At 41.8% G+C, this 25,540-nt stretch overlaps 1 protein-coding gene across 1 annotated transcript; it reads left to right on the top strand.

Annotated features, from left to right (window-relative positions):
* Positions 1 to 23,383: 23,383 nt before the first annotated feature.
* On the top strand, positions 23,384 to 24,826 carry LOC147889274 (zinc transporter 5-like). Its single transcript, XM_087392029.1, has 3 exons — positions 23,384 to 23,893; positions 23,996 to 24,151; positions 24,241 to 24,826. The coding sequence occupies exons 1-3, from the start codon at positions 23,384 to 23,386 to the stop codon at positions 24,634 to 24,636; spliced, it is 1,062 nt and encodes a 353-aa protein (XP_087248155.1). The 3' UTR covers positions 24,637 to 24,826.
* The last annotated feature ends 714 nt before the right edge of the window (positions 24,827 to 25,540 follow it).

The raw sequence follows: 25,540 nt of genomic DNA, 5'->3' as shown, positions 1-25,540 counted from the left end.
GAGAGCTTGGTTTTAGAGATGCAAAAAGAGAGGGGACTGTGCAAAAGGGAATGGCAAAGGATTGAAGAATGGGGGAGGTGAGTTCTATATAGGGTGTGGGTTTTAGCTAGTTAATTTGCGTTATGTGAGTCATAATTTTGATCATAGGATTTAAGATAATTTTTTATAATTTAGTAGTAATTTGAAGCATTTTTATACGGGTGATCTATCATTGATAGTTTTCATAGGGCGTTATTTTGTATGAAAACAAACAAGTGATCTGATTTCATTTTAGGCACTAAACTTCCTAGGAGTGGCAATAAAAATCTTGTCACTTTTTCTCTCATTTCCAATTCATAAGGTTTGGTCACTTTTGTCATTTCTTGTTATAGCATTAGGTGTTCACAAATATATCATAGTTCCTCAGGTCATATTTGGGTGAGAGGTGTAGGCTAAAGCATGGAACACAGTTCTAGTATGAGCTTAGGTGGGAATGAAGCATTGACCACAAGGTTTGATGGAGGTTGCCACATCCACAAGGGCTCAAGGGTTTAAGAAAGGTTTATAGCAATCTGGGGGAGAATTGGATTGAGAGATCCAATTAGGACTTTAAGGTTAAGAGAGAGTTGTAAGGTTTAGGATGAGTATAAGGTTCAGGAGTGGGGAGCTAGTTTCTTTCACGTATTCTTAAATTTGAGGATTGAGGAGGAGTGAACAAGAGGAGGAGGAGAAAGGGGTAGGAGAAGGGAGGAGGAGGAGGAGGAGGGAGGAGGAAGGAAGAAGAGAGGGAGGAGGAAGGGGAGAGGGGGGAGGAGGGAGGAGGGAGAAGGGGGGGGGAACAAAAGGGAGGAGGAAGAAGAGAAGGGAGGAGGTGGAGGGAGGAGAAAGGACGAGTTGGGAGAAGAGGAGGAGGAGGAGGAGGAGGGAGGAGGAGGGAGGAGAGGGAGACTTGCAATAGTATGGGTTGCAAGGGTGAGAGTATGCTAGTACACATTGATAGTCTAAGGGAGCATGGACACTACACATGGATACAAAAGCGAAGTTTGAATCAAATACTGAGCCCCAAGAGTGGGAGCTATCGCATTAAGATATCTTAAGAGATGTATATATATGCTCCTAAGTTGGCGTCCATCCCTACACAAAGTGTATGCCAAGGAATGTAGAGTTCGTCTCTCCAGCACAAAGTGTATGTCAAGGATTTTATTTATTTCCTCTCCAATACAAAGTGTATTCAAGGAATTTAATCGTTCTCTCTCTTTATCATGATTTTGCAAGTATATGTCTAGATCTTCTCTAGAGAGTATTTGGCTATCCTTGTCCTCTTAAGTCAATCAAATCTAGTTTCAAGATCAAGTTATTACAAATAGAATTGTGCGGCTACTCCACACACACAATGATCTCGTTGCTCCTCAATTGTGCTTTTGATCCTTAATGCCACAGGGTTAGTAGGCACAAAACCGACCAAAAGCAGTGGCTCCAATCGATGGACATGTACCATTATAGCTCAAATAAGCCACAAGTAGTAGCTCAAACCAATGACATCAACTGCCATGATTGTTCAAATTAGCCACATCAACCACTGTGATGGCTCAAACTAGGTTCCATGAGAAAAGGCTCAAGCTAGTAATATTTATCATCATGATGGCTCAAATCAACCACATCAACCACCATGGTGGTCCTATTATAGAACATGTTTTCATGCAATCTAGTGACGCATGCCCAATTCTAGTTGGACACATGGCACTATGCAATCCTCATGCAATCTAGTATTCTAATTGCATATCTTTGTGTGCATGTGCACTAGCCCTTGCATTGGCATATAAAAATGAGTAGCAACATTAGCTTTCATATCCCCTAAACTCACTAAATTTCTTTTAGTTGACAAGCTCATGGTGACACTATATGTTAACCAATTAAAATAAGGGGAGCCTTCAAGTCAACTCATTTGAAAACCTAAGGATTTGCACCAACATCTTAGCCAATATTATAAAGACGAGGTGGAATATTTGCTGGTAATTCTCAAATTTTTACATAATTCTACACTATTTTTACATAGTATTACATAGTTTTTTCGCTATGCCATCTCTCTCTCTCTCTCTCTCTCTCTCTCTCTCTCTCTCTCTCTCACACACACACACACACACACACACACACATTCATTTCAATCATGCAAATTGTAAAACATTTGTACACAAAGATGTTGAAAATGATTCTATTATTAAAGGGTTCTTTGCCTTAATATATTCTAAGGGAGCCAATATACATTTTATAAAAGAGCAATAAAAGAATCTAATGACCATTTTGGTAACTCTACAACTAATATGGATTTTACAAAAGCATGACACAAGGATTCAAGGGCCCTTTTCTAAGGGGTATTCAAGGATTCAAGGGCCCTTTTCTAAGGGGTATTCTTGAGGGGCAACCTCAAGAAATGAATCCATATATATCCTCACCCCTTTGTCCGACCCCTTTGTCCGACACGAGAAAGAGATCCAAAAAATAATGACAAAGAGATGCCTTGCATATATAATTTATCATGCCTAAGTTATTTGGAAAATTGTCACTACAAGCAATATAGGATAATTAAGCAATATTGTCACTCCAAGCAATAATAATAAATATACGCCTTGCATGTCCAATTGAGACAATGCATCATGCCCAAGTTATATGGGAAATTTCATTGTCACTGCAAGAATTAAGCAACATAGGATCATTAACATACATATGTTGTGACAATGCAAAGCCATGGTCCACCACCTTGAGCGTACTTGGCGATAGTATAGGGGTTAAGCGGGCCCCAATCTGAGGAACAAGGAGTGAGCATAAAGGAATCGAATGGATCTGGTATTGATATAGATTGCAAGTGGTTGGATTCGTTTCATTTTTTGAATGAATGGATAAAATTAAGGGCTTTAGATCAACTTAACCTTGCTCTTTAAAATTAAGATCACAGACCCTTATGCCATCAAGTAAATTGAGAGCTTGTAAATCAAATTGTGATCCATATTGGTACCCAATCATGAGATGTAAGTCTTGGGATTTGTTGATCTATAAGGTGACTTTCCTTGACCTTGTGGGTGTAGTTTGCCCAATAAAATTGGCTTGTTAGACTATGGAGTTAAGCATGATGACATCATTCTACATTCATGTTGGTGTTCCTCCATTCATATTGGTGTTCTAAGTGGTAGTTTGGTGAAGGTCTCCAAGCCTTGTCTCCGATCAAAATAGACTGCTTATGGATGATGAAGGCGTAATGATACCAAGAAAGTTTTAGTTTGGGTGTTTCTAATGGCCTATGGCCATGGCGTTTGTGTATGAATATTAGTGGCTACGTGGCACCAATAATGATCAACTACAATTTTCAAAATTTAAGTATGGCAACGCAGATTGGGAAATCTTTATTCATGGTGGTACTCTATGTACCTACCCCGTACCTACCGTCTCGATGTTGCTGTCCGGCGGGGACGAGTTTCGAGGGCGTGGTGATGGATTGCTCGGCCGTGAACGGTGACTCGATTAGAAAAAGGAGCCTGTCTGCTTGCTAATTTGACGTACATTCAAGCCTGCGGTGGAGTACGATTCGAAGAGGGTTGACAAGTGATCTTTAAGATCGCAATGGAATGATTGCAAGATGGATCTGTAGCAATTGGCCAATGGATGCTTTAGTAATCTTCGTCCACAGTGTCCGTAGATGTGATATTGCTCGTCCACAGTGTGCGCAGATGTGATGCTTCGTCCACATAGTTGCGTAGATCTGATGACATTGCTACCCCCGTCTACTTCCGGCATGTACACTTTGTCGCGTGCGTTCAGTTGTCAAATTTTCGTAAAGCGGGAGTAGCGGATCTCCCCTAGCATCGCGCATATCTGAGTGACTGAGTGACTATGATATTAGTTTATGATTTTACTGAAAATTGTTGTTTATGTAAAAGGCAATCTAAATAGCTTTTCTTGACAGCTGAGAAACAACGAAGAAGCACTAACCGATGGTTTCCCGATGGTGTCTTTAGCCGCAAGAAGTTGTTGCGTCAATGCCCAGATGTTTAAAATACTAACCTTCCAGAAAGTGGCAAGGCCAAGAGCCGCATTTCCGATCGCTTCTTGACCATAGAAGTCCGACCATACGACTTTCACGATCGGTGAGAGGCAAGTGTGGTAGCAAATGATTGGCTATCTACGATGGAGCTCACAAGCACGCAAAATGCAGTGTCTGGGAAAATCAGACAAAGATATGTGTAGGGCGGAAGATGAGCTTGCTACCACTCCAAATGGCTTAGAACGGGGCCACATGGATCGCCGTTTCGGAGGTTTGGGGAGGTAAAGTGGGAAAATTTCAGGCCACATTCGGCAGAGCGGGCAGGCGCTGAATCCCCTGTGAATGGAGGTCTCTCACCCTAGGCACATGAGAGGTTTTACAAGCCATTCAGGCAGCTTCCAGTTGATGTGGCAAACTGAAGGCTATCGGAACACGAAACCTTGCCTGACCGTTTTTGAAATTACAAATGCTCATGTACATATTTTAATTTTTGGAACATTAGAGACTTAGCCTAAGCATATTAGCTATAGTGGGAAAAGCAAACTCTATTTCTTGAAAAGGCAAGCTATTTTGGAAACTATGTGTGTGGCTTATGTTCAGTTTGTGCATGGAGGAGATGCACATGAGCTTGTATCAATTGTTGCTCGAAATTCAAGAATCAATCAAATACATAGAAAGTGGAAGATGAGCACCACTCCTATGGGGGGAGATTGCGCTGGGTTTTCTTCTTTTTGGTTGTGATCAGCTTTGAAAGATTATGCATATTCTTGTGTATAGTTTTTGCTATGTTTGATTTGTAGATTTCGTGAGTGATTCTCATTGTAGTGGTATCAGAGAAAAGGCCTCGTCGATCCGTAGCACAGAAAGCGCACGTGTCTCCACAACCTGAACGAAAATTCACGAACAATGAAAATGCAAAAGAAAGGGGCACAAGAATGAAGATAAATATTTTGTCTTCCACGAATAGAGGAAAGTGCAAGCAAATCCAAACAAGAAAAGTGAAGCGGAACAAGAAAAGAAAGCACAGATCCATGGCACGAAAAGTGCACGTGCCTGCACCACCTGAATGAAAATGCGTGAATGCTAAAAACGTGAAAGAAAGTGGCATAAGAATGAAGGGAAAGATTTTTTATTCCCATGAGCATATGCTCATGCATAAGCATAAGCGTAGGCAAATACATATGCTTATGAAAAGAGGAGAAAAGAAGAGGAAAAAAGAGAGTGGAAAATAAGAGAGGAAGAGGGAAAAAGAGCATAAGCATAAGAGAAGGAAAAGCATATGCATAAGAGAAAAAGAGAGAAAGATTATGCTTATGCTTATGCATGAGCATATGAGGGAAAGAGGGGGGGAAAGAGGGAGGAAAAGAGGAGAAGAGGGGAAGAAGAGGGAATAAGAGAAGAGAGGGTTCCTACAGCCATCACTGTAGCTAGTGCTTAACGTGTTAGCTGCAGGCCAATGCAAATAATGAAAATAATAAAAGAGAAAAAGAGGAAGCACTTTCTTACCTGGAAAAGTCCCGAACCGTGTTTCGTGGACTAGCCCTACAAAAAAGAGAAAACATACCATTTTTTCAGATAACTAGTTAGAGGAAGGAGGAGTTTGGAGAAGCAACTTTTCAAAGGGATTGGATGAGTTTGGAGAAGCCTACAGACAAGGAGAAAGCATAAGCCTACAAACAAAGAGAAAGAGGAGGAAGAGAAATACCAAAAAGAGAAGAGGTGAGTCTTCTTTCTTTCACCAAATCTCTTTTTTTGTCCTAAACCTCTGAAAATCAAGCATAAAAATTACCACATAGCCTTAGAAATACAAGGAGAAACATGCTTCAACACTCACAAAATGAAATCTCACAAAAAATGAATCTACATTGCTTAAAGAGACCCACCTTCTCCTTTCACACAAGCAAAAAGGGAGAAGGGTGGAGAGGGAGCACACCTGTGTTGGGAGAGGGGCTGGGTAGGGGTGAGGAGTGAGGAATAGAGAGGAGGAAAGCGAGGTCATCGAATATAAGGTGGGAGGAGAGATTTTTGCTTTTCTCGCAATAGAGATGTGAAAGACGGCATTGCGCGGGGTTTCGGGTTTAAGCCCCCAGCGTCGCTATATAGCGACATTGGTCACTCGCTATATAGCAATATTTATATCCAAAAAGTGTCGCTATATAGCGACGAAATAGGGTAAAGTGTCGCTATATAGCGATGGTTCACGGCACTTATTGTCAGAAGAGAGAAAAGGAGCTCATGGGTGGCTATTTTTTGGATCTTAATAGATTTCCTTGCAACTCATGTTATGATTTTAGAAGTGTGGAGATGGAAGGGACGAGTGGAAGCTTGTCAAATGATGCATCAATGCTCGGGAGTGCAGAGTGGCTTATGGAGAGGTTGTATTGTCATTGCACTCATTGCAAGCGAGAAGTACGACATCAACGTCGTATTGTCATGCGCGACTTGCGGATGTATGGGGAGGAGCCTGAGAACCAGTACCCACTGTTGGTGTTACACGTGGTGATGGATCATCAGTAAGTCAATGCTATTTGAGTTTGTGATTACTGTTGGATACCATTATGACACAAAACCTTGAGACAAGATCTTATATTTACATGAAATCTTGAGACAGGATGAGGAGGGTGGCGAGGGTGCACGTATACCTTCACACTTTGAGCAAGACTATAGTCTCCTAGATGTGCCAAATGATGACGAGGGAATAGTGGACATGATGGATTCTATTTTTAGGGGCACTACATCACATGTACACGTGATGTGATAGTTTGAGGTCAATATGTGGGAGTTGCAATCAGCACAGTTGTACGAGGGTGCTAGGATGCATATCTAAACTACGGGCTTGTCTCTCAATCTTGAATTTGCAAGCAAAGTATGGGTGGTCGGATACAAGTGTCTCGGCCTTAATGAGGTTAGCTCCCGCACTAATTTGACTCATTATTTGGATATTGTTTGTTTTGAGAATCATCATGTATGTTTGAGAATCATCATTATTTGAAACCTATCTATGTTTGAATTGTGACTCTCTTTTATCCTCTCTTTTTGTCTCTTTTTGTCTCTTTTCTCCTCTCTTTTTCTCTCTTATCTCCTCTCTTTTTCTTTTTTCTCCTCTCTTTTTCTCTATTTTCCTCTCTTTTCTCCTCTCTTTTCTTCTCTTTTTTTCTCTCTTTTATCCCCACTTTTTCTCTTTTCACTTTCTCTCTTTTTCTCACTTATCTCCTCTCTTTTTCTATCTTTTTTCTCCTCTCTTTTCTCCTTTTTCTCCTCTCTTTTTCTCTCTTTTATTCCTCCTCTCTTTTCCTCTCTTTTCTTCTCTCTTTTCTTCTCTCTTTTTCCCCACGTGAAGCTTCCATAGCCTACCATAGAGCAAACAGATACAGACTTCTATCGCTCTAATTCAAAGAATACAGGAGTATAAATGTTTGCTCAATGTCAAGCTATAGCATTCTAAGCTTGCTCAATGTCTTACAGGTATTCTAAGCTATAGGATTAGTGACATGACTCCTTTGTTGCTTTGAAAGAGGAAAAAAGAAAGAAAAGGGAAAAAGAGAGGTGAGAATCATCATTATTCGAAGCCTATGTATGTTTGAATTGTGATAGGTTGCTCCAGAAGATGTTGCCTGCACCAAATACCATGCCCGCATCAAGAGATGAAGTGAAGAAGATGCTAACAATGGTGGGTATGGATTATGATACCATCCATGCTTGCTATAATAACTATATTCTCTTTTCCCGTGAGCATGGAGACTTGGCTAGTTGTCCGAAGTGTGAGGAACAATGATATAGAGATGACTTGCAGGGTGAGCAAATACCGATAAAGGTCTTGAGACACTTTCCCATCATTGCAAGAATACAACACATGTTCTGATGCAAATCCATAGTGAAGTTGATGACTTGGCATGCATCTCATCGGTCCACTGATGACACATTGAGGATTCCCACAGATTGTGCAGTTTGGAAGCACATAGACAATCGAGCCATGCAACTTACATCTTGGGCTTGCCATGGACGGCGTGAATCCTTTCAGCTTACGCTCGACATCTTGGTCGACATGGCCCATAGTCTTGGTGAATTACAATATCCCACCATGGCTAACAATAAAGAAGGGACACCTCATGCTTACACTACTTGTGCCAGGGAAGTACAAGGCCAAAAATATGGACGTGTACATGGCACCTTTGATAGAAAAGTTACAGATCTTATGACGAGGAGTACGAATCTTTGATATTTTCAGAGCTCTTAGACATACCGATGATATTTTGGTTAGGGGTCTCTTGATGTGGACCATGCATGACTACCCAGGATATGGAGAGTGCGCAGGTACGTGGTTGTGTCTTTACATGTATAATATAGGATTATGCTTTTATGACTCTCTTTTGCATGCATGTCTTATACTAACACATTCATGCATGCATGCAAAACTTGTTACAAGTGGGTACCATGCTTGTCTTGTTTGTGGACCGGGTTTGAAATCGCTTGCACGATACTCCAAACATATGAGGAAAAATGTTTATGAAGGTCATGCTCGATACCTTCTGCTAGACCATCTTGCACTTGGAGGTTAGTTTGATCCACGACCACCATATTTGAAGGCAAGTAACTAGATTCAGTCTTGGAGGGTGAATGTAGAGGAACCTCCTTGTGGTATGAAGAGGCTATCGATCTTTCACAAGCTTCCTTATTGGGGTTAGTTACAAATCAATCATCTCTTGGATCCCATGCATATCTTCAAGAATGTGGGGGCTACTATTTGGGCACACTTGGTTGGTTCCAAAGACTCGAGAGGATCAGTGCGAGAAGACTTGCGTGCTATGAATAGGATGTTAGAAATGCTATATTCAAGATCAGTGGTATTGTGAGGTATGCTTACTATCAAATCGCATTGATTGCATTTTCTTTAATTTAAGCTGAATAATATGTAGACTGATTATGAATATATCTTACATGGGCATGTGAAATAGGTGGATATCTCAAAAAGAGATCTCCATATCGAGCATCAAGAGGGCTAGGGTGGAATCCATCGAAGCCATATGCTTGCTTGAGAAGCACTTTCCCTTGAGCATTATGACAACTCAAGTGCACTTGCTTGTGCACATAGTTGATGAGGTGGCCATTGCAAGTACTGTTTATAGTCAGTGGATGTTTTTTCTTGAGAGGTTTATGAAAACTTTGCAGGGATTTGTAAGATAAAGAGCAAGACTAGAAGCAAGCATGGTAGAGGGATGGCTTGTGCAAGAGTCATTAGTATATGTCACAGAGTTTCTTGCATCCACGGATCCCAATATGCTGCCAACTTGGCATAACAAGGATGATGATCGCATCGTTGGCGAGGTTCCCCAAGGAAAAGGGATTGAAAGAAAGATGAGCGAAGAGCAAATGGAGAAATTCAATAAGTTTTGTATCCTCAATAGCAACGAGATACAGAAGTGGATTGAGAGATATGAAGTGGCAAAAGCAGAAAGAATAAATGCAAGGAAGAGATTCAGAGTAATTATGTATAGGCGATCGCAACCCTATCCACAAGATCTCACCCTTCTCCCCACTCACATGTCACTTGATTGGCTACAACTGGCTCTATGTAAAGCCAAATGCGATGGAGAAATAATAAACGAGCGCGAGCGAGAGTTATCATCTGGATGTATGATGCATGTAAATTTCTTACCTCTTGACATAAATAAGTAATTATTTGTGGCAATATATGCTATGAAATAGATGCATCTTCATTATTTTAATGATACTCTTTTGCAGTACAAAATGTACAGTGCATTATGGTAATATGGACGACATTTTTGCATGAAATGCATCGATTCGAAGAGAGTCACATATGATTGTGGAGTCATGGCTAACTTCACACAAGATAGCTGAGCAAGTGCTTCGAATACCTATCTTCTCTCCTCACAGTTGGATTATTGTGGAACCATATGCGAAATCAATGAAATTGATTTCACACGATTTAGTATTTTCATTCTTGAAGTAAAATGGTTTAGAACTATTTACAACGGTCCCCATGCGACAGTGAGAAAAGACAGTAGTGGTTTCTTTGCAATAGGCCCCACCAAACTTTGGATCGATGAAAGTCATGCTTTTGTTCTTCCTGAGCGTTGTGAGTAGGTGCATACTAATTATTTAATTAATCGAAGCTTTCATTTTTAAAGATCCATTGATACATGTACTTAAGCATAATTTCATCTATATAATTGATGGCATTTGGCACCCATCTTCAATATAGGTGGTTTTTCATCCGGATCGTTCTGATCCAAGATGGTGGTACATGATCCAAGTTGCACCACGAAGTAAGAAAATTTTTGAAGATAGAGATATGGATATGGAGATGCCACTACCAATGTCGGATCTAATTGATCCGGGTGGATCTAGCGAAGAAGATGAAGATCACAATATGAGCCAAGAGGAAGATGCACATAATGACATCATACAGGAGGAAGGTGGAGATCATGATATTGAGAAAGAAGATGACGATCATCAAGAATCACTGTACTTTATTGAAGAAGATGATCAAGTCTTAGGTGAACATACGATGCTAGAGTACAATGATGATATAGGAGATCAACTCGGTATAGAGTTAGAGATAGACTTGTTTGGTGCATTAAACTTGGCTCAGGATGAAACCGTTGATGTAAATGCTCTTCATTGATTTTTTTCATCTCAAACTTGGACATGAATATATGAGCTTCAAGGCTTGATGTACATGCTCTTGTACTTTTATTCTCTCAAAGAATCAAACATGTATGAAAAGGAAAAAAAATTTGTCATTGGGAAAAACTATCTTTTAAAGTTGGTATGGGAAAACACTCTCTGTAAAACATCGCTATAGGAAACACTCTCAGTGTCACTATATAGTGACCATTCACAAGTCTAATAAGTGTCACTATATAGCGACCATTTACAAGTATAATAAGTGTCACTATATAGCAACATTCTTTAAACGTTGCTATATAGTGACACTTGCGTAAAGTCGCTATATAGTGATACTTAACGAGTCCCACATTGGTTACTAATGATTAGCGGCCCATGCACACTAAATGTTGGTGCTTAAGCATCAGAATAGGACCCATGTGTAGTAGTGTAGGTCTCCAAGTGTCCAGATACGTTGCATGTCCAAATTTGTGGAGATAGTTTGTGTAGTCACTACTCAAAAGATCTTTTAAAGATGATATATGACCAGTAGAGGCGGTTTCTTCCTTTAAACTATCCAATTGGAGGTAGAACTAGCTTGGCATACTCCTCCAATCATGAGATCCAATGACTGGGAGCAACTTTGGCATGATCCAAAAGTCTAAACACCTCCACCTAGCATGAAACATCTTTTCATATTTACACTCTTCCTTATTGGAGGCAACATAAAGTCACATATCTATTAGACTCAAAGCATATATTCAGCAATATGTCAAAAAGTTTTTGGAAACATATGCTTGGGGATAGAGACAACCCAAAAGCATGAGGTGACTTGAAAGTGATGAAAACCAAAGAGCCTTTTGGCTAAAATAAAACCGTGCTAGCAAAGTGATTTTACCAAAGGCACCATGGGCATTGACAAAAGAAGAAGAGACCTAGGGGAAGAGTGTTATTGGTATAAAAACCCCAATCGGGTACATGCATAACTGTGTATTTACTTCAAATGGAAAACTAAGTGGTCTAGACTCTAAAGTCACATGATTGGCACAAAATGATATAGGTAACATTATTTCCACTTGACTTTCTATTGACATATCATTGTTACTATAGTATGTACTTCCAATCATTGCTTTGTGAGGATGTAGTACAAAAGATACATTAGAGGCCATCAACAAGCTTAATGTATTTTGTAAGGTATATCAGAGGGTCTACAAATGCATGTCTAAGTTTGCTTCTCATTGCAAAAGTCAGCTCCATTGCTTATTGACAGGCTAATAACAAGGTGGATATCACCACAAGAGATCAAGAAATCATTCATTTTGGAAATGAGACTTCTCGCCATCAAAGTCATATGTTTGATTGTAAAGGCATTTCCAACAAGTATCATGGACATCCAATTGCATCTACTTGTGCACTTGGTAGATGAAGTGGCATATGCACTTTGCATACCGATGGATGTTTTCCTTTGAATGGTTTATAAAGGTGTTGGAAGGGTATTGTATGTAAGAAAAAAAGCTAGATTAGAGGAAAGCATGGTAGAAGGTTGGTTGGTGCAAGAGTTACTATTTTACATTCTAGAGTTTCTTATACAACTCATGCCAGACATGCCTCCATTTGCAATGATAGTGTTGACCCATGACTTGTAGGAGAGATCAGACAAGGGAAGGGAAAGCAAAAGAAAATGAGTGTCTCCTTGCAACAAAGAGTGAATACCTTTTGTGTTTACTATTATAGAGAAAAAATGGATCAAACAATATGAAGAAGAACAAGCTAAAAGAGAAGCATAGTAAGGCCAGAAAATAGAGGTAGAAAGAACCACTTGGAGTTATCAGAAATGTCAGCTAAATGCACCATTGATTGGTTAGAAGATGCTCTCAAAGATTCCAATCAAATAGGGGAGATTGTGATAGATAGGGAGGAGGAATTTGCATGGGGTGGTGATCTAAAGGTAGATAACCACGTTGCTTTTATTTACATACATTTATAATATTTTTGTATATGTTATGGAGAATCCATTAACTTTGCAATACTTATCATTCAATCCAAGCTAGGCATATGGTAATGACTACCAAGTAGAGAAAATTGATGTATATAAAGTGGAAAATTGATGTAAGGCACAATACATTCGAGAAGCAATGGCCAACTTTTTTCAAGAGATTATAGGTACTACAAGGGATACAAATCTCATCATAGGCAAAATGGATTATGTTTGGAACCATACTTTGCAAGTGAATTTTAGAAAATTCAAAGTATTTAGACTTGATGTGAAATGTTTCAAAATCCTTTGCGGAGCTCCTCAAGCTCTAGCCAAGAAAGATCCAAGTGGGTTTTTTTCCATTGACTCAATAAAAGATTTGGGATGACATTAGTGATACATTCATGCTGCCCATGTACTATGAGCAAGTAAGCATTTTTCTTATATGGATATCATTTGGACTTCAACTTCATTAAAACTTGCATGAACATGTCATGGGTTTTGGTTTTAGGTGGTCTTTCAACCTGATCAAGTGGACAACTAGTGGTGGTTTGTGATTCAAGTTGCACCTAGAACCAACATGTATTTGAAGATGTGGATGTAGAGAATGAAATGGAAGATCAAGAAATAGATGGGTTGAAAGCTAGCACTTCCAATATCCCTTATGCAAGAGTTTTGGAACGTGAAGATAGTTTGAGTTCCTCAGAGGGTTTCTCAGACATTGATTTTGGAGACCTCGATCTACATGCTAAAAACGTGTGAGACCTGGCCATGGATGATCAAGAGGATGCGCATCAATATCACAATGAAGATTCCATTGAGGCTTCAATTGATTAAAGGAAAACATTGATTCAATATATTTTTGGTTGTAAAAACATTTAAATTTGATATTATAATTATTGCAAGGTGTAGGGCGAAAACCCACATTGTCCAAATTTATCCAACTTTGAATATCGACACTTTTTTTGACATTGTGTATTTCTTCAAAGGCATTTGCAATGCTAATATCAATGTTAATGTCGATGCTAACGTCGATGTTTGTTCGAGTAGTCACACTCATAAATAAGAGGTCCCCCCTCATATAAAGGTTCCTCATAAATAGATGACTCTCTTATTTACCTCCCCTTACCTTTTTACTCCTCTTCTTCTAAATATCAATGGTAATATCAACCTTAATATCAATGAAATTTTGACCTTATGTCTTTTTGGCACAAATATCGATGGATAATTTATTCACTAAAAAAGAAAGAAGTAAACATCGAAGAACATCATTGAAATAGGGGCTAATTATGGTAGTATTGACATTGGAGTCCCCTTAAACCATATCAAATGTTCTCAATTAGCTCTGTCCTTTGGTTGAGGGGAAGCTCAAGTAGTGACAAAATTTTGATATTTTTGAATAAATTGTTGTACTATTTAGGATGCTCCACATGCAACATAGCACTTGAAATGAATTAATGATCTCATTCAAAATGTTAATTCTAAAATTTTTTAATGGTATCATATTCAAGTTTGGAATGTATAATATTGCTTGGAGACCAAGTTCATCAAATTCCGTTGGGCAATGCATAAGATATTGGTGAGTAAAGTTACCCTTATGCAATATATTCCTTGAACTTCACAAAAGATGGCTATGCAGCCCAATCATGCATTGGCCCTATGACCTTATGTATAAGGTGGACATCCAACTTTGGGGGCCATATTAAGCTTGTAATTATATAGGTAAATGGCTAAGAGGAGAGATTTCATAGGAAAAATCATGAACAATTACAATTGGGAGCCATTTTTTGAAACACATATGTTTCATGACATCTCTAGAAGGACCTCACTATTTCCCGTTATCATAAAATCCCCATGAGAGCCTTGTCTTCCCTCAAATGATGGTGAGAAGGGATCTTTGATATTTATGTAATCACCATGATTTAAAGCCTTCACATAGCTTTTACAAAGTCACATTAATGAGGGTTGATAGATGAATGATTTGAATGCAATGTTACAAGGTATGAGAGTGGACTATTGTGTATCTAGCAATATGAATAAACATGTCTAAGTGTTTAGTTTTTGTGAATATTAGTGTGTAATTGAGTTTAAATCTTTGATGGTGGTGACTTGTGGGAGTTGTTGATCAGAGGATGGTGATGATGTTGCAACAACATGATGCATGAAGCATCCACAAGTACCACAACAAGACAAAGCACCCATAGACGCGCGCACAGACGCGTTTCATGAACTAAATAAAAAACTTACGAGCGCGTCTATTTGCGCGTCTATTTGCACGTCAGGAGACCCGCATCTATTAGCGCGTCTATATATCAGACTTACGCACGTATAGATGCGCTCATACACGCGTAAATAGACGCGCAAATAAACGCTTTGATAAACGCACGTATAGACGCATATCGAACAGACAGACGCGAATATAAACGCGCTGATAGACGCGCCTTTTTTTTTTTTTAATTTTACAGAATACTGTGTATGTTGTGTATGCTATATAGTTACAAGAATCCCATATCCACATTCTGTAATTCAATTCTTACAGCCAACCTCATTTTAATTACAATTCCAAATAAAATATTACAACTCCAAAACGCAATAAAATTGAAAGCTCAAAAAGTGCTTGTATATACATATAGCACGAAGCTAAGCCACGTCATGTGGCTCCAAGTACAAAAAATAAGGAAGCTAAGCCATGTCATGTGGCTTCAAGTACAAAAAATAAGAGGAGTCTATATACAAGAGGCACGAAGCCAAGCCAATGGCTTTAAGTACAAAAAAGAATAGTAGCACTACTTCTACGACTAATCCTCGCTGCCTTCCACGCTCCCTGATGCGCTGCCTTCTGCGCTCCCTTCTGCACCTCCTTCCTCGTCTTCCTCGTCGTCTTGTGTAGGGGCGCCCTGTAAACAAGGGACAACATATATCAATGTATGAAAAATCAAATCTTTACTTATAATTTTGGCATTATTTAATTACTTTCAAATACCTCGGGGGCATGTCCAGTCGCTCGGGTATACTGCTCCTCAGTAATCAACCCGTCATCATAGAAGTACCTCCATGTATCTCCTGTGCGATGGTGGCGGTGGTAAGCTATCTCCACTGGAGTAGGGTATCTGCCCACGATCTCAAGCTGCATGACCACGATACACTTTGTGGAGGGATTAGTACAAAGAAACAACCAACCTCCTAATAAACTACATAAGCAATATAATTTGAGATCGATACTTACAAATTGGGCCTCCCATGATTCAACACCCCCTGCTCCAAAATGCGCGCTCCCATACTCCTCCATCTGGATCCTCCGTGCCTCCACGTGCTGCAAACTGGGCTCCTCCCTCGCTGACTTCATTGCCTTCTTCCACTCACGCTTCTGAGCGGTGTGGGGCGGGCCCCTTGGAGGTTGACCTGCCTCAAGTCTGGCAAGCTCCGCTAGTGCCTGCCTCTTAAGGGAAGATCTTTTATTGCTAAGTATCGTAACAATCTTTGACTTGGCCCATTTATCTGTGAACTGGCGATTGGGGGGGTTAGGATACCTAGAGCGAACAGTAGCGAGGGTCTCATCAGCCAACCTCTTTGGGTGGTCTTTATAGTGGATAAAGCAATCTCTGTAATTGTTAGCAATTACAGAGCGCATGAAGGCCATTACATCCTTCCCCCGCGCATCCATCAAGATGCCTCCTGTCTGGGTGATGTCATAATAAATCGTACCATCACCCAGAGGCACGTCTAAATCATCGGAATCATCATCCTCGGCCTCACCGCCACATGGCCCAAAGCACTGTGCCATGCATCCGCCACCGCTCTCCCTACTACTACGCCTGCCACCCTGTCATGTCGAGCTCGTACGGTGGCCACTCATAGCTGGGGACTGCGCAAGACTACGCTGACCACTCGTAGCTGGAGAACCGAGTCTCGACGGCTGGGGAGTACGTCGACGGCTCGCTGAGGCAGAAGGACCTCCTGAAGGCATGGGGGAAGGGGCATAAGACGGGATGGCAGAAGGGACATAAGACGGCATGGGGGAAGGGGCATAAGACGGTACGGGGGAAGGGGCATAAGACGGGGCATAAGACGGTTGTACGGACTCCGCTGGGGTGATCTCAGGCAGTGTGGGGTGGCTCGGAGTCTGTACTGCCGACTCCTGGGGAGTGTTAAGGGTACCCGTCATGTACCCGTATAACTCCGCAGGACTAGGAGGGTGCCCTAAAATATTATATAAATCCTTCCATATCGATTCACGCGGATCAGGTGAGCTAGAAGCACTTCCTCCCCACATGTTAAACTGGAAAAAAATAAACAAATCTATTACTTTGGGAGCTGAGAAGAAAGGGGGGAAAAAAAAAAGAGGCTCTGTCAGAGCGCGTCTATAGACCCGCCTAATCTTCGCGTCTATAAACGCATCTAACAGAGCGTTTAACAGTTCAAGTAAAAGCGCGTCTATCACCGCGTCTAACAGACCGTCAAAACATCCGTCTAACAGTGCGTTAAAAAGCGCGTTTAACAACCCGTCCAAACATCCGTCTAACAGCGCATCTAAAAGCATGTCTAACAATTCGTTTAAACTTCCGTTTAACAGATCGTTTGTTTGAGCGTCTATATCCGCGTCTGTGTGTGTCTGTAGCAAGCCAGACGTGCAAATAGACACGCCTGTAGACGTGCATTTAGACGCGCCCTCAGACGCCTGTATACACGCGCTCCGACAGTCGAGAATACTCAAAAGTGGAAAAGGACGTTTCGCCTGACAAAAGAACGTGTCGCTCATACCTAGATGTTGCGTTTCGTGGATGCGAAAAGTACAAAACTGGAAAGAGCAAGCAAGAACAACTTCAAAAGGACTTACTTGGAAAAAGGTATGAAAGGATCTTTCTTTTCCAAACTTGTTTCTTCTCCTCCTCTTCTCCTTGTTCGTACTTCTCCTCTTCTTTAGGCTTGGAAGCAAGCTGTGTAGGTACGGTCTTTTTGTCTTGAGTGAAAGCTTGGAATTGTGTGTGTATGGGAGGCTCTCTCTTAAGCTTCGAATCTATAGAACTGCTAATAATGAAGGAAGAAAGCCGCTCGCGAAGTTTAAGTAGTTAAAAGAAAAGCAAAGCGAGCGACGCGCCGAAAAGCAGGTTTAAAAGTTGCGGGTATAGTCACGTCTATTAGCGCGTCTATAGTCGCGTCAGAGTAAGCACGTCTATAGGCGCGTCTATTAGCGCGTCTACAGGCGCGTTTACATACACAGAGTAGACGGGTATTTAGACGCGCAGATAGACGCGACAGTAGACGCGACGATAGACGGGCATTTAGACGCGACACAGAGTTTTTAAGTTATGCATTTGAAGAAGAGCAAATTTGGTGGGTTGTTTGTTTGTAGGATGTCTCCATCTTCAACAAGCAGCTCCAGTGAGGATGAATCCCTCCGTATCCACCATCGCAAAATGTGGTTGGAGCAAAAAATCAAATGTCTGTGTGATCGATGTCAAGGAAACATGTATCGTGCACGCAGGATTACGCTCAATCATATCTCAAAGTATGGAGAATGGGATGTGACCGTAAACAGGGTAAGGATTTGTAAGTTAAGGTTGATTGAGATACCTATGGGTGTTCATATGTTTGAGTTATAATGATCCCGTTTTAATTTGATACAGGATGCAGTGCCACACCCGCACATGTTACCCTATGCCCGTCGTGAGGAGGCGAAGCGTCGGCGATATGAGGTGGGATCTTAAGGAGGGACCGTTACGGATGCATGGAGTGATGGTGATAGTAGCCCTCCACCATTACCTCATGAAGCCGTGGAGGAGGAGGTGTTTGATGATATGGTGCGGGATTTATATGTCCATCAAGGGAGGGATAATAGCATGGAGCAGGATGATCTTTTTACCGCAGCATCGACTCCACTGTTTGAGGGGTGCACATTCTCTGTTCTACGTGCCTCCCTTGAGTTACTAAACTTGCAAACCATCTATGGATGGAGCAATGCAAGTTTGAATGCATTACTCAAGTAAGCTTTAATTTAAAGTCGATTTTGCAAACATGATGAATTATGCGCGTGGGTCAATTACTCGAATGCTTTTCCTCATTTATGGTCTTCACTATTGTGTAAAATGCTTCCAAGGGAGAATAAATTACCGACCTCAAGAGATATGGCAAGGCAACATGTGACCTCTCTTGGAGGATTAGATTACAAGCGCATCCATGCATGTGTCAACGATTGCGTTTTGTTTCATGGACTACATAAGGATGCAAGAGAGTGTCCTACTTGTGGAGAGGCAAGATATAGAGCAGATCTCAAAACCTTGGACGTGCCTCGTAAGGTATTGCGACATTTTTCCATAATCCCTCGCATCCAACATATGTTCAAGTGCAAATCTATTGCAGAGCTCATGTCATGGCATTCCTCCCATCGATCAACCGATGGCAAGTGGAGAACTCCCGCGGACTCTCCTGCGTGGAAGCATATTGAAGACACATGGCCAAGCTTCAAGGAAGAACCTAGGAGCTTGAGACTTGGATTGGGTATGGACGGTGTGAACCCATTTGGTCTAAAAAGCACGTCTTACAGTGTATGGCCAGTGGTATTGGTGAATTATAATCTTCCACCCTCTATGGCTATTAAGAAAGGACATGTCATGCTGTCCCTTCTAATTCCAGGGAAACATAAAGTCAAAAACCCTGATGTTTATTTGGAGCCTTTGATTGATGAGCTAGAGATACTTTGGAGAGGTATCGAGGTGCATGATGTGAGCAGGCCTCCCTCGTCACGAGACTTCAACTGCAAAGCAGTCTTGATGTGGACGATGCATGACTTCCCAGGCTATGGCGAGTGTTCAGGTAAGCATTGCATTTTTTAATTATGAATAGGCAAGGACGTGGCACCCTAAACCCACCTTCCACTCTTAATTGCATCTATTGTTTTAGGTCTCACTACATTGGGTTACCATGCATGTCCTGTTTGTGGTCCTTCGCTAGTTGCCTCACGGGCAGACGCATTGAATAAGGTCATCTATGAGAATCACCATCGATTTCTCCCACCTGATCATCCTAGATATGTTGCCCCTTGGAATGAAGTCCTCCCACAATCACTCACCGCGGGAGATTGGATGAGAATTTGGGATGGATCCACGACGACTCCACCACTTGGCATGAGCCGGTAAGGATTTGTAACTATTGGCTGGAAGTAAAGATTGGCTATATTGGTTGAAAGTGAAGATTGCACGCTAACACTTTATTTTGTTTAGATACTCCATCTTTTATCGTTTACCATATTGGTCCCACCTCAAGATCAATCACCTGCTCGATCCCATGCATATCTTCAAGAATGTGGCATCTACCATTTGGGAGCATTTGAATGGGACACGAGATTCGGCAGGCATAAGGGAGGATCTACGTATCACAGGGAGGATGCGTGAAGCTTGGCCTCAAGAGAGACCAAATGGGCGTGTTTTTTTACCTCGTGTACCGTGAATGTTATCAAAGCTAGAGATGGCGACGGTGAAGCGTGCTATTACTACAATTCATACTCCCACTGGATGCATGAGGTGTTTGAAGGGAGCCTTTACAAAGAGCAAGAAAAGAGGTGTAGAGCAATTATATGGCTTGAAATCTCATGATTGGCACAAGACGCTCCAAGTAAGTATTTTATATGCATAATATCTTTTTCCTTTCAAATTTGTGAGTGAATAGCTATAAGCAACTAATCAACCACCTCCTCGCAGGTTCAGTTCATACTACCTACTAGCATTTCACGTAGTGCATCAAAGGACGTGAAAGATTGTATTTACAAGATGGGCGAGCTTGTGAGGTATGTGAGCTCAAAGGAAATAGATCCCACCATGCTTGAGAATGCTCGAGTTATGTCAGTGGAGGCGGTTTGTTTAGTGGAGGAGACATTTCCACGTTCTATTCTCACAAGCCAACTACATCTCAGAGTGCATTTGGTGGATGAGATTGCTATATGCGGTACTATACATGCACGATGGTTGTTCTTCCTCGAGCGCTTCATGAAGACCTTGAAGGGCTTCGTGAGACAAAATGCAAGACCCGAAGGTAGCATGGCCGAGGGTTGGTTGGTACAAGAGTCACTTGTATATATTTCTGAGTTTCTTGTTGATGTGGATAGCTCTCTCCCACGACTATGGAGAGATGATGAAGACCTAAGGATGACCTCTATTGTGCCTCAAGGAAGAGGACGCAACAAAGTAATAGACACGGAGTTGCGTAATAGTATCAACCTCTTTTGCATGCTTAATAGTGATGTGATGAAAAGATGGGTGACAAGATACGAGGATGCAAAGGCAAGAAGACAAGAAGAAAGGGCCCTCTTTCATACACACCACGGATCTCGTGTGCCATACTCTCAACGTCTAAGAGCACTTCCAAAGGATATTCATGTGGATTGGCTACTTGATGAAATGGAGAAAGTAGAGAAAGACGAGGGGATGCATATCACAATGGAAGAATGGGAGTATGAGAGGGGATGCATGAGCAAGGTCGGTATATAGAATGTTATGCATAAGTTAGGAGGTTTTTATAATTTAGATTGCTTATTTAATTGATTTTTTCTTGGTGTAGTGCACTATGTTCAATGCTATATGGTGTGAGGGCAAGCATTTTCGAACACAACGGATTGATGATAAGAGAAACACACAAGATTGCGGCCTCATTGCTAGCTTTGAGGGAGCCAATGGAGTCATGGATGATTATTGTGGCATAATCCAAGATATCATTATGCTTGACTTTCGACGCTTCTTTGTGTATGTTTTGGATGTAAAGTGGTTTAAGGACGTGGTGGAAAGAGGCCCTAATGCAACAATCAAACGCCATGCAAGTGGCTTTGTAACTATTGACTCCACAAAGTTTTGGCAAAGTAGGAAGGACACACTAATACTACCGCAACAATGTGAACAAGTACTGTGCACACACATAAAAATACTCGCTTTTAAATATTTGATGCAAGAAAAGTAACATGATTGTATTTGTGTTTGAATTAGGTTGTCTATCAACCAATGGTGGATAATAATAGGTGGTGGCATGTCATACCTATTATGCCACGTTCCAAAGTGATGTATAGTACATTTACTAATATGGAGCGTATGGAGGATGATCATGCCCATGGACGTGATGATGACCGTGATACAAGAGAGGAGGATGATCATGAGATAGGAGATATAGATATTGAGGCCGGCATTACCCGTGAGAACGAGCCTACCATTGGAGATCTTGATTTCGATGAGCACATGAGTGGCACAAGTAGTAGTGGGTTGAATGTATTTGTAGATCTAAACACTTGTTTGGATTTTGAAGTAGATAGTTTGGCAAGGGTTGATCTCATTGAGGATGAGATTGAACCGTAGCCCCACAATTGATATTGGCAAAACTATTTTACATATTGTCTCATTCTCCTCATTTCCCTTAATTCTTGTATATGTGGGCTTGCAAAAAATTATATGCTTTGGTAATCATGGGCAATGTTTGGAAAGCAATGATGTACACCAAAATCTCACTTTCTGTATTCTCTGGATTGCGTCTAACCCTGCGTCTAAATGCGCGTCTGAGTCTCAGTGTAAACGCGCAAATAAACGCGCAAATACACGCGCAAATAGATGCGCTAATAGACGGGATGTTAGACGGGCCCGTATTTTCTCAGGTCTAACGCGCAAATAAACGCGGTGATTGACGCACAAATAGACGAGCATTTAGCCGCGCTAATAGACGCGCCCGTAATTTCTCTACTAGAGCAACGCCTATAGACGCGCCCGCTATTTTGCGCGTCTACCAAGCGCGTCTATAGTTGCTTTGTGTTGTTGTGTACACATTCTTATCATGAGGTCGAGCTGGGGTTGAGCAAGAGGGTGAGATATGCTCTATGTGTATGTGTGTATAGGGTAGATCATCAAGAACATGTTGCGCCTGTGTGACATATTCATGGTCAGTTGGGGTTGGGCAAGAAGGTGACAAGAGCGAGGTGGGAGCATATGATCTATGTGTATGCATATATAGGGCGGTTTGTCAGTTTTTACCCTTAAAACAAATAAGTCGTATGGAAGGCAAAAAGGTTGTGGGAAAAATGAAGAAGGGACAAGGTCTCAATGGAGCCGAGCCAGCAGTCCCCATGGATTGGCAATCCCCACTTTTTGTAGTATCTTCCATGACCCCATGCACCCACATTCCTCATCTCTGGTTACCAGAGTTTCCAGTTCAATCCTCTAGACCAGGCGTTGCCAGGGGCACTGCTGGGCAACCCGCCTCACCTAGGCTCTTATGAACAAATTGTGGAGCCGATGAGGAAATTCCACCTTGGGGCCTCGAACTATCCCTTTGCACCACATGTATGGCACAGGGTGACTATGAGCCGGGTAGTGCTTTTTGAGTGAGAGGTGGTCGAAGGAATTTGGTGTTTTGTGGACGGCAAACAGGAAGAGTCAAAGCGAAATGTAGGTTCAAAGGAGAATAGAATGCAAAGGTGCAACGTGTGCATGGGAAATGACCTCCCCCATAAAAACACAACACACAACAAGAGAGATGATATTCGTCCGTTACCTTCACACAAAATGCCTGATCACTCGAACGCACCTGGAGTCGGTACTACTGCTTTCGCCTTTTGGTTACCTTGTTTTCTCACGTACGTAAAAGAGAACAAGCATCTATTCCGTCGTTGCTCACCTTCACGTGCAACATGATCAGTAACTACGCTGGGGAGGATCATGCGTTGCCTCTTTCCCTTATAGCTTTCCCATTCAATCTCCCCTTTAGCTCCAACCTTGCTTGCCCTTATCGTAGATTACATGGGTTCCCATTCTTCCCCCTCGATCGTCTTGCTCGCTGCAGCTAGCTCTTGCTGCGAGCCGCTCCTCGCCATCTGCAGAGACGGAGATTCTGCCCTCGTGCTCAAAGTCGTGGCCTTCACCTTCTTTCAGATCGCTTGGGCCACTGGTATGTGGGTCGGCTGCGTTCAATTGTTGACGCAGGCTGCCTACGACGTCTGGCTTAGCGGGTTGCACAACCTCGTTACCAGTTCCTTTGCTTCGGGATTCACGCTCGCCGTTGGCTTAGCGTACCTCCAATCTGATCGCGTTCTATGGAGCCGTTTCCCATATTCTGGGCTCGTGGCAGCGATCTTAGCATTGTTTGCCCTCTTCGTGGATACGTGGGTACACCGATGGGCACAGGCACACAGCCCATTATTGTTTGTAGATGTTGAGAAAGGTAGCAGTGTCTCAAGCAACGATGAAAAAGCCTCCACTTCAGACGCCGTCGATGAGAACAGCCTCGTTTCCGTTGATTGCTTAAAGCAGGTACCCTCCTGCCGGAACCCAGAAAATCTTCCGTCGACCTGCGCAGCGTATTTCAACTCTTAGTGCTGAATTGTGTGGCCAACATGCATAATTTCTCTGCAGGAGAGCCTGGTTACTGCCGCGTATTCAACTGTACTCGCCATGTTCCTAGGCGTTTCACAAACCCCTTGTATAATGGGTCCAATGGTGGCAGCTTTGACGTTACGCCAATTTTTCAAAGGAATATCGGCAGCAGCCCGTGCTGCATCGCTCAAACAGGTACCGACTGAGTCCCTGTCTCCACAACTTTGCTGTATCAAAGCTTGGATTGTTTCTTGTGAACTAACAAATTGCCATGGGCTGGATAGGCGCACTCGGGGCGACTCTACAAACTGCAGCTCGCTGGTCAACTGCTGTGGAGCGTCATCTCCAGCCCTTGCGGCCTTGCAGTAGGGTTCGGCATCTCTTCGATTGGCATCTGGTCAGGCTTGTTAGACGATCGAAGTGTTGTGGTTGTGGAGACATTGTTGCAACGGGCGGCAGCTTTGTTCTTAACATTTGAATCGTGTAAGCATCTTTTGCACACACACAATTGCCTCCGAGACCGAACACGCTCCGACTCCAGGCCTCTTATTCGGATTCTGTATTATGGGGCAGTTGTTCTTGGAGCCGGCATCATGCCGCTCATAGCAAGTAAAGCTCATGGGGCAGTGTGCAATTGGAGAGGACAAGACGCATTGTACCTATATTTATTGCAGAATTAAAAGAACTTTCTGTACTTTTCCATTGTGGCATGGTCCTTCTCTATCAAAAGGTTTAGAGATGGTAGAAAGCTTTACATCATGGCTTGAAGCGGGCACACTGAGCAAGACACAAGGGCAACTTCTCCGTCATGGCATCGATTAATTTGCATTACCAAAATTGGGCTCCCATCGTGGCCTTGGGGACCTTGTATTTTTTTTTGTTTGGGGGGAATCCTATGCTTCCCTTTGTGAGAGTAATTCAAATGCACTTTGTATTACCCATGTATTTCCAAAGCTGAGAATATGTCTTATATGTCTTATGCAACCGGAGTGCATCCACCTTCGTAGGCACGTACATCACCTAGCTCCAACTTTGGGATAATATTTTGTCATACTTTGGTTCCCATATCAATAATTAAAATGCCTAAAAAATATCACCTATGGACTCTAGAGTGGAACATATCCATATGTAAGCTCCTAGCCTCTTTTTGAATTATCCTATATTATTATATGGCCACATAAGCAATGTAAATCGTTTTCACTCATATAAGCATTTCTACTAGGATTTAGGAGTAGTCTTCATGCAATTCTAGACCTAGAATGCATAAAGCACTATTATCGATGTATCCAATTTTCATGAGGTATAAATGAAATATTGCACATGGGTAACTCGCTCAATCCATAACTTCTTTGTTTTTGAACAAGTTTTGACAAACGTGGTGTTCAAAATAATCCATTGATTATAGAATTACATTCTTGAATGAGATTGTTAAACCATGGCAAATGCTATTTTGCCTATGAATTATCTTAGACTCTAGGAATTTTAAAATGTTGTACATATGTCAATCAAAAAGTGCACTACTTGGGATCCTAAGAGAGCCAATTGACAACCTTTGCTATGGCTTAAGGGTGTGCAATGTTGCAT

Source organism: Dipteris shenzhenensis, chromosome 20 (assembly GCF_047967505.1).
Source record: "Dipteris shenzhenensis isolate YYH24624 ecotype China chromosome 20, Dip_SZ_1.0, whole genome shotgun sequence".
NCBI lineage: Eukaryota > Viridiplantae > Streptophyta > Polypodiopsida > Gleicheniales > Dipteridaceae > Dipteris > Dipteris shenzhenensis.
This window is presented reverse-complemented; position numbering and strand designations above follow the sequence as displayed.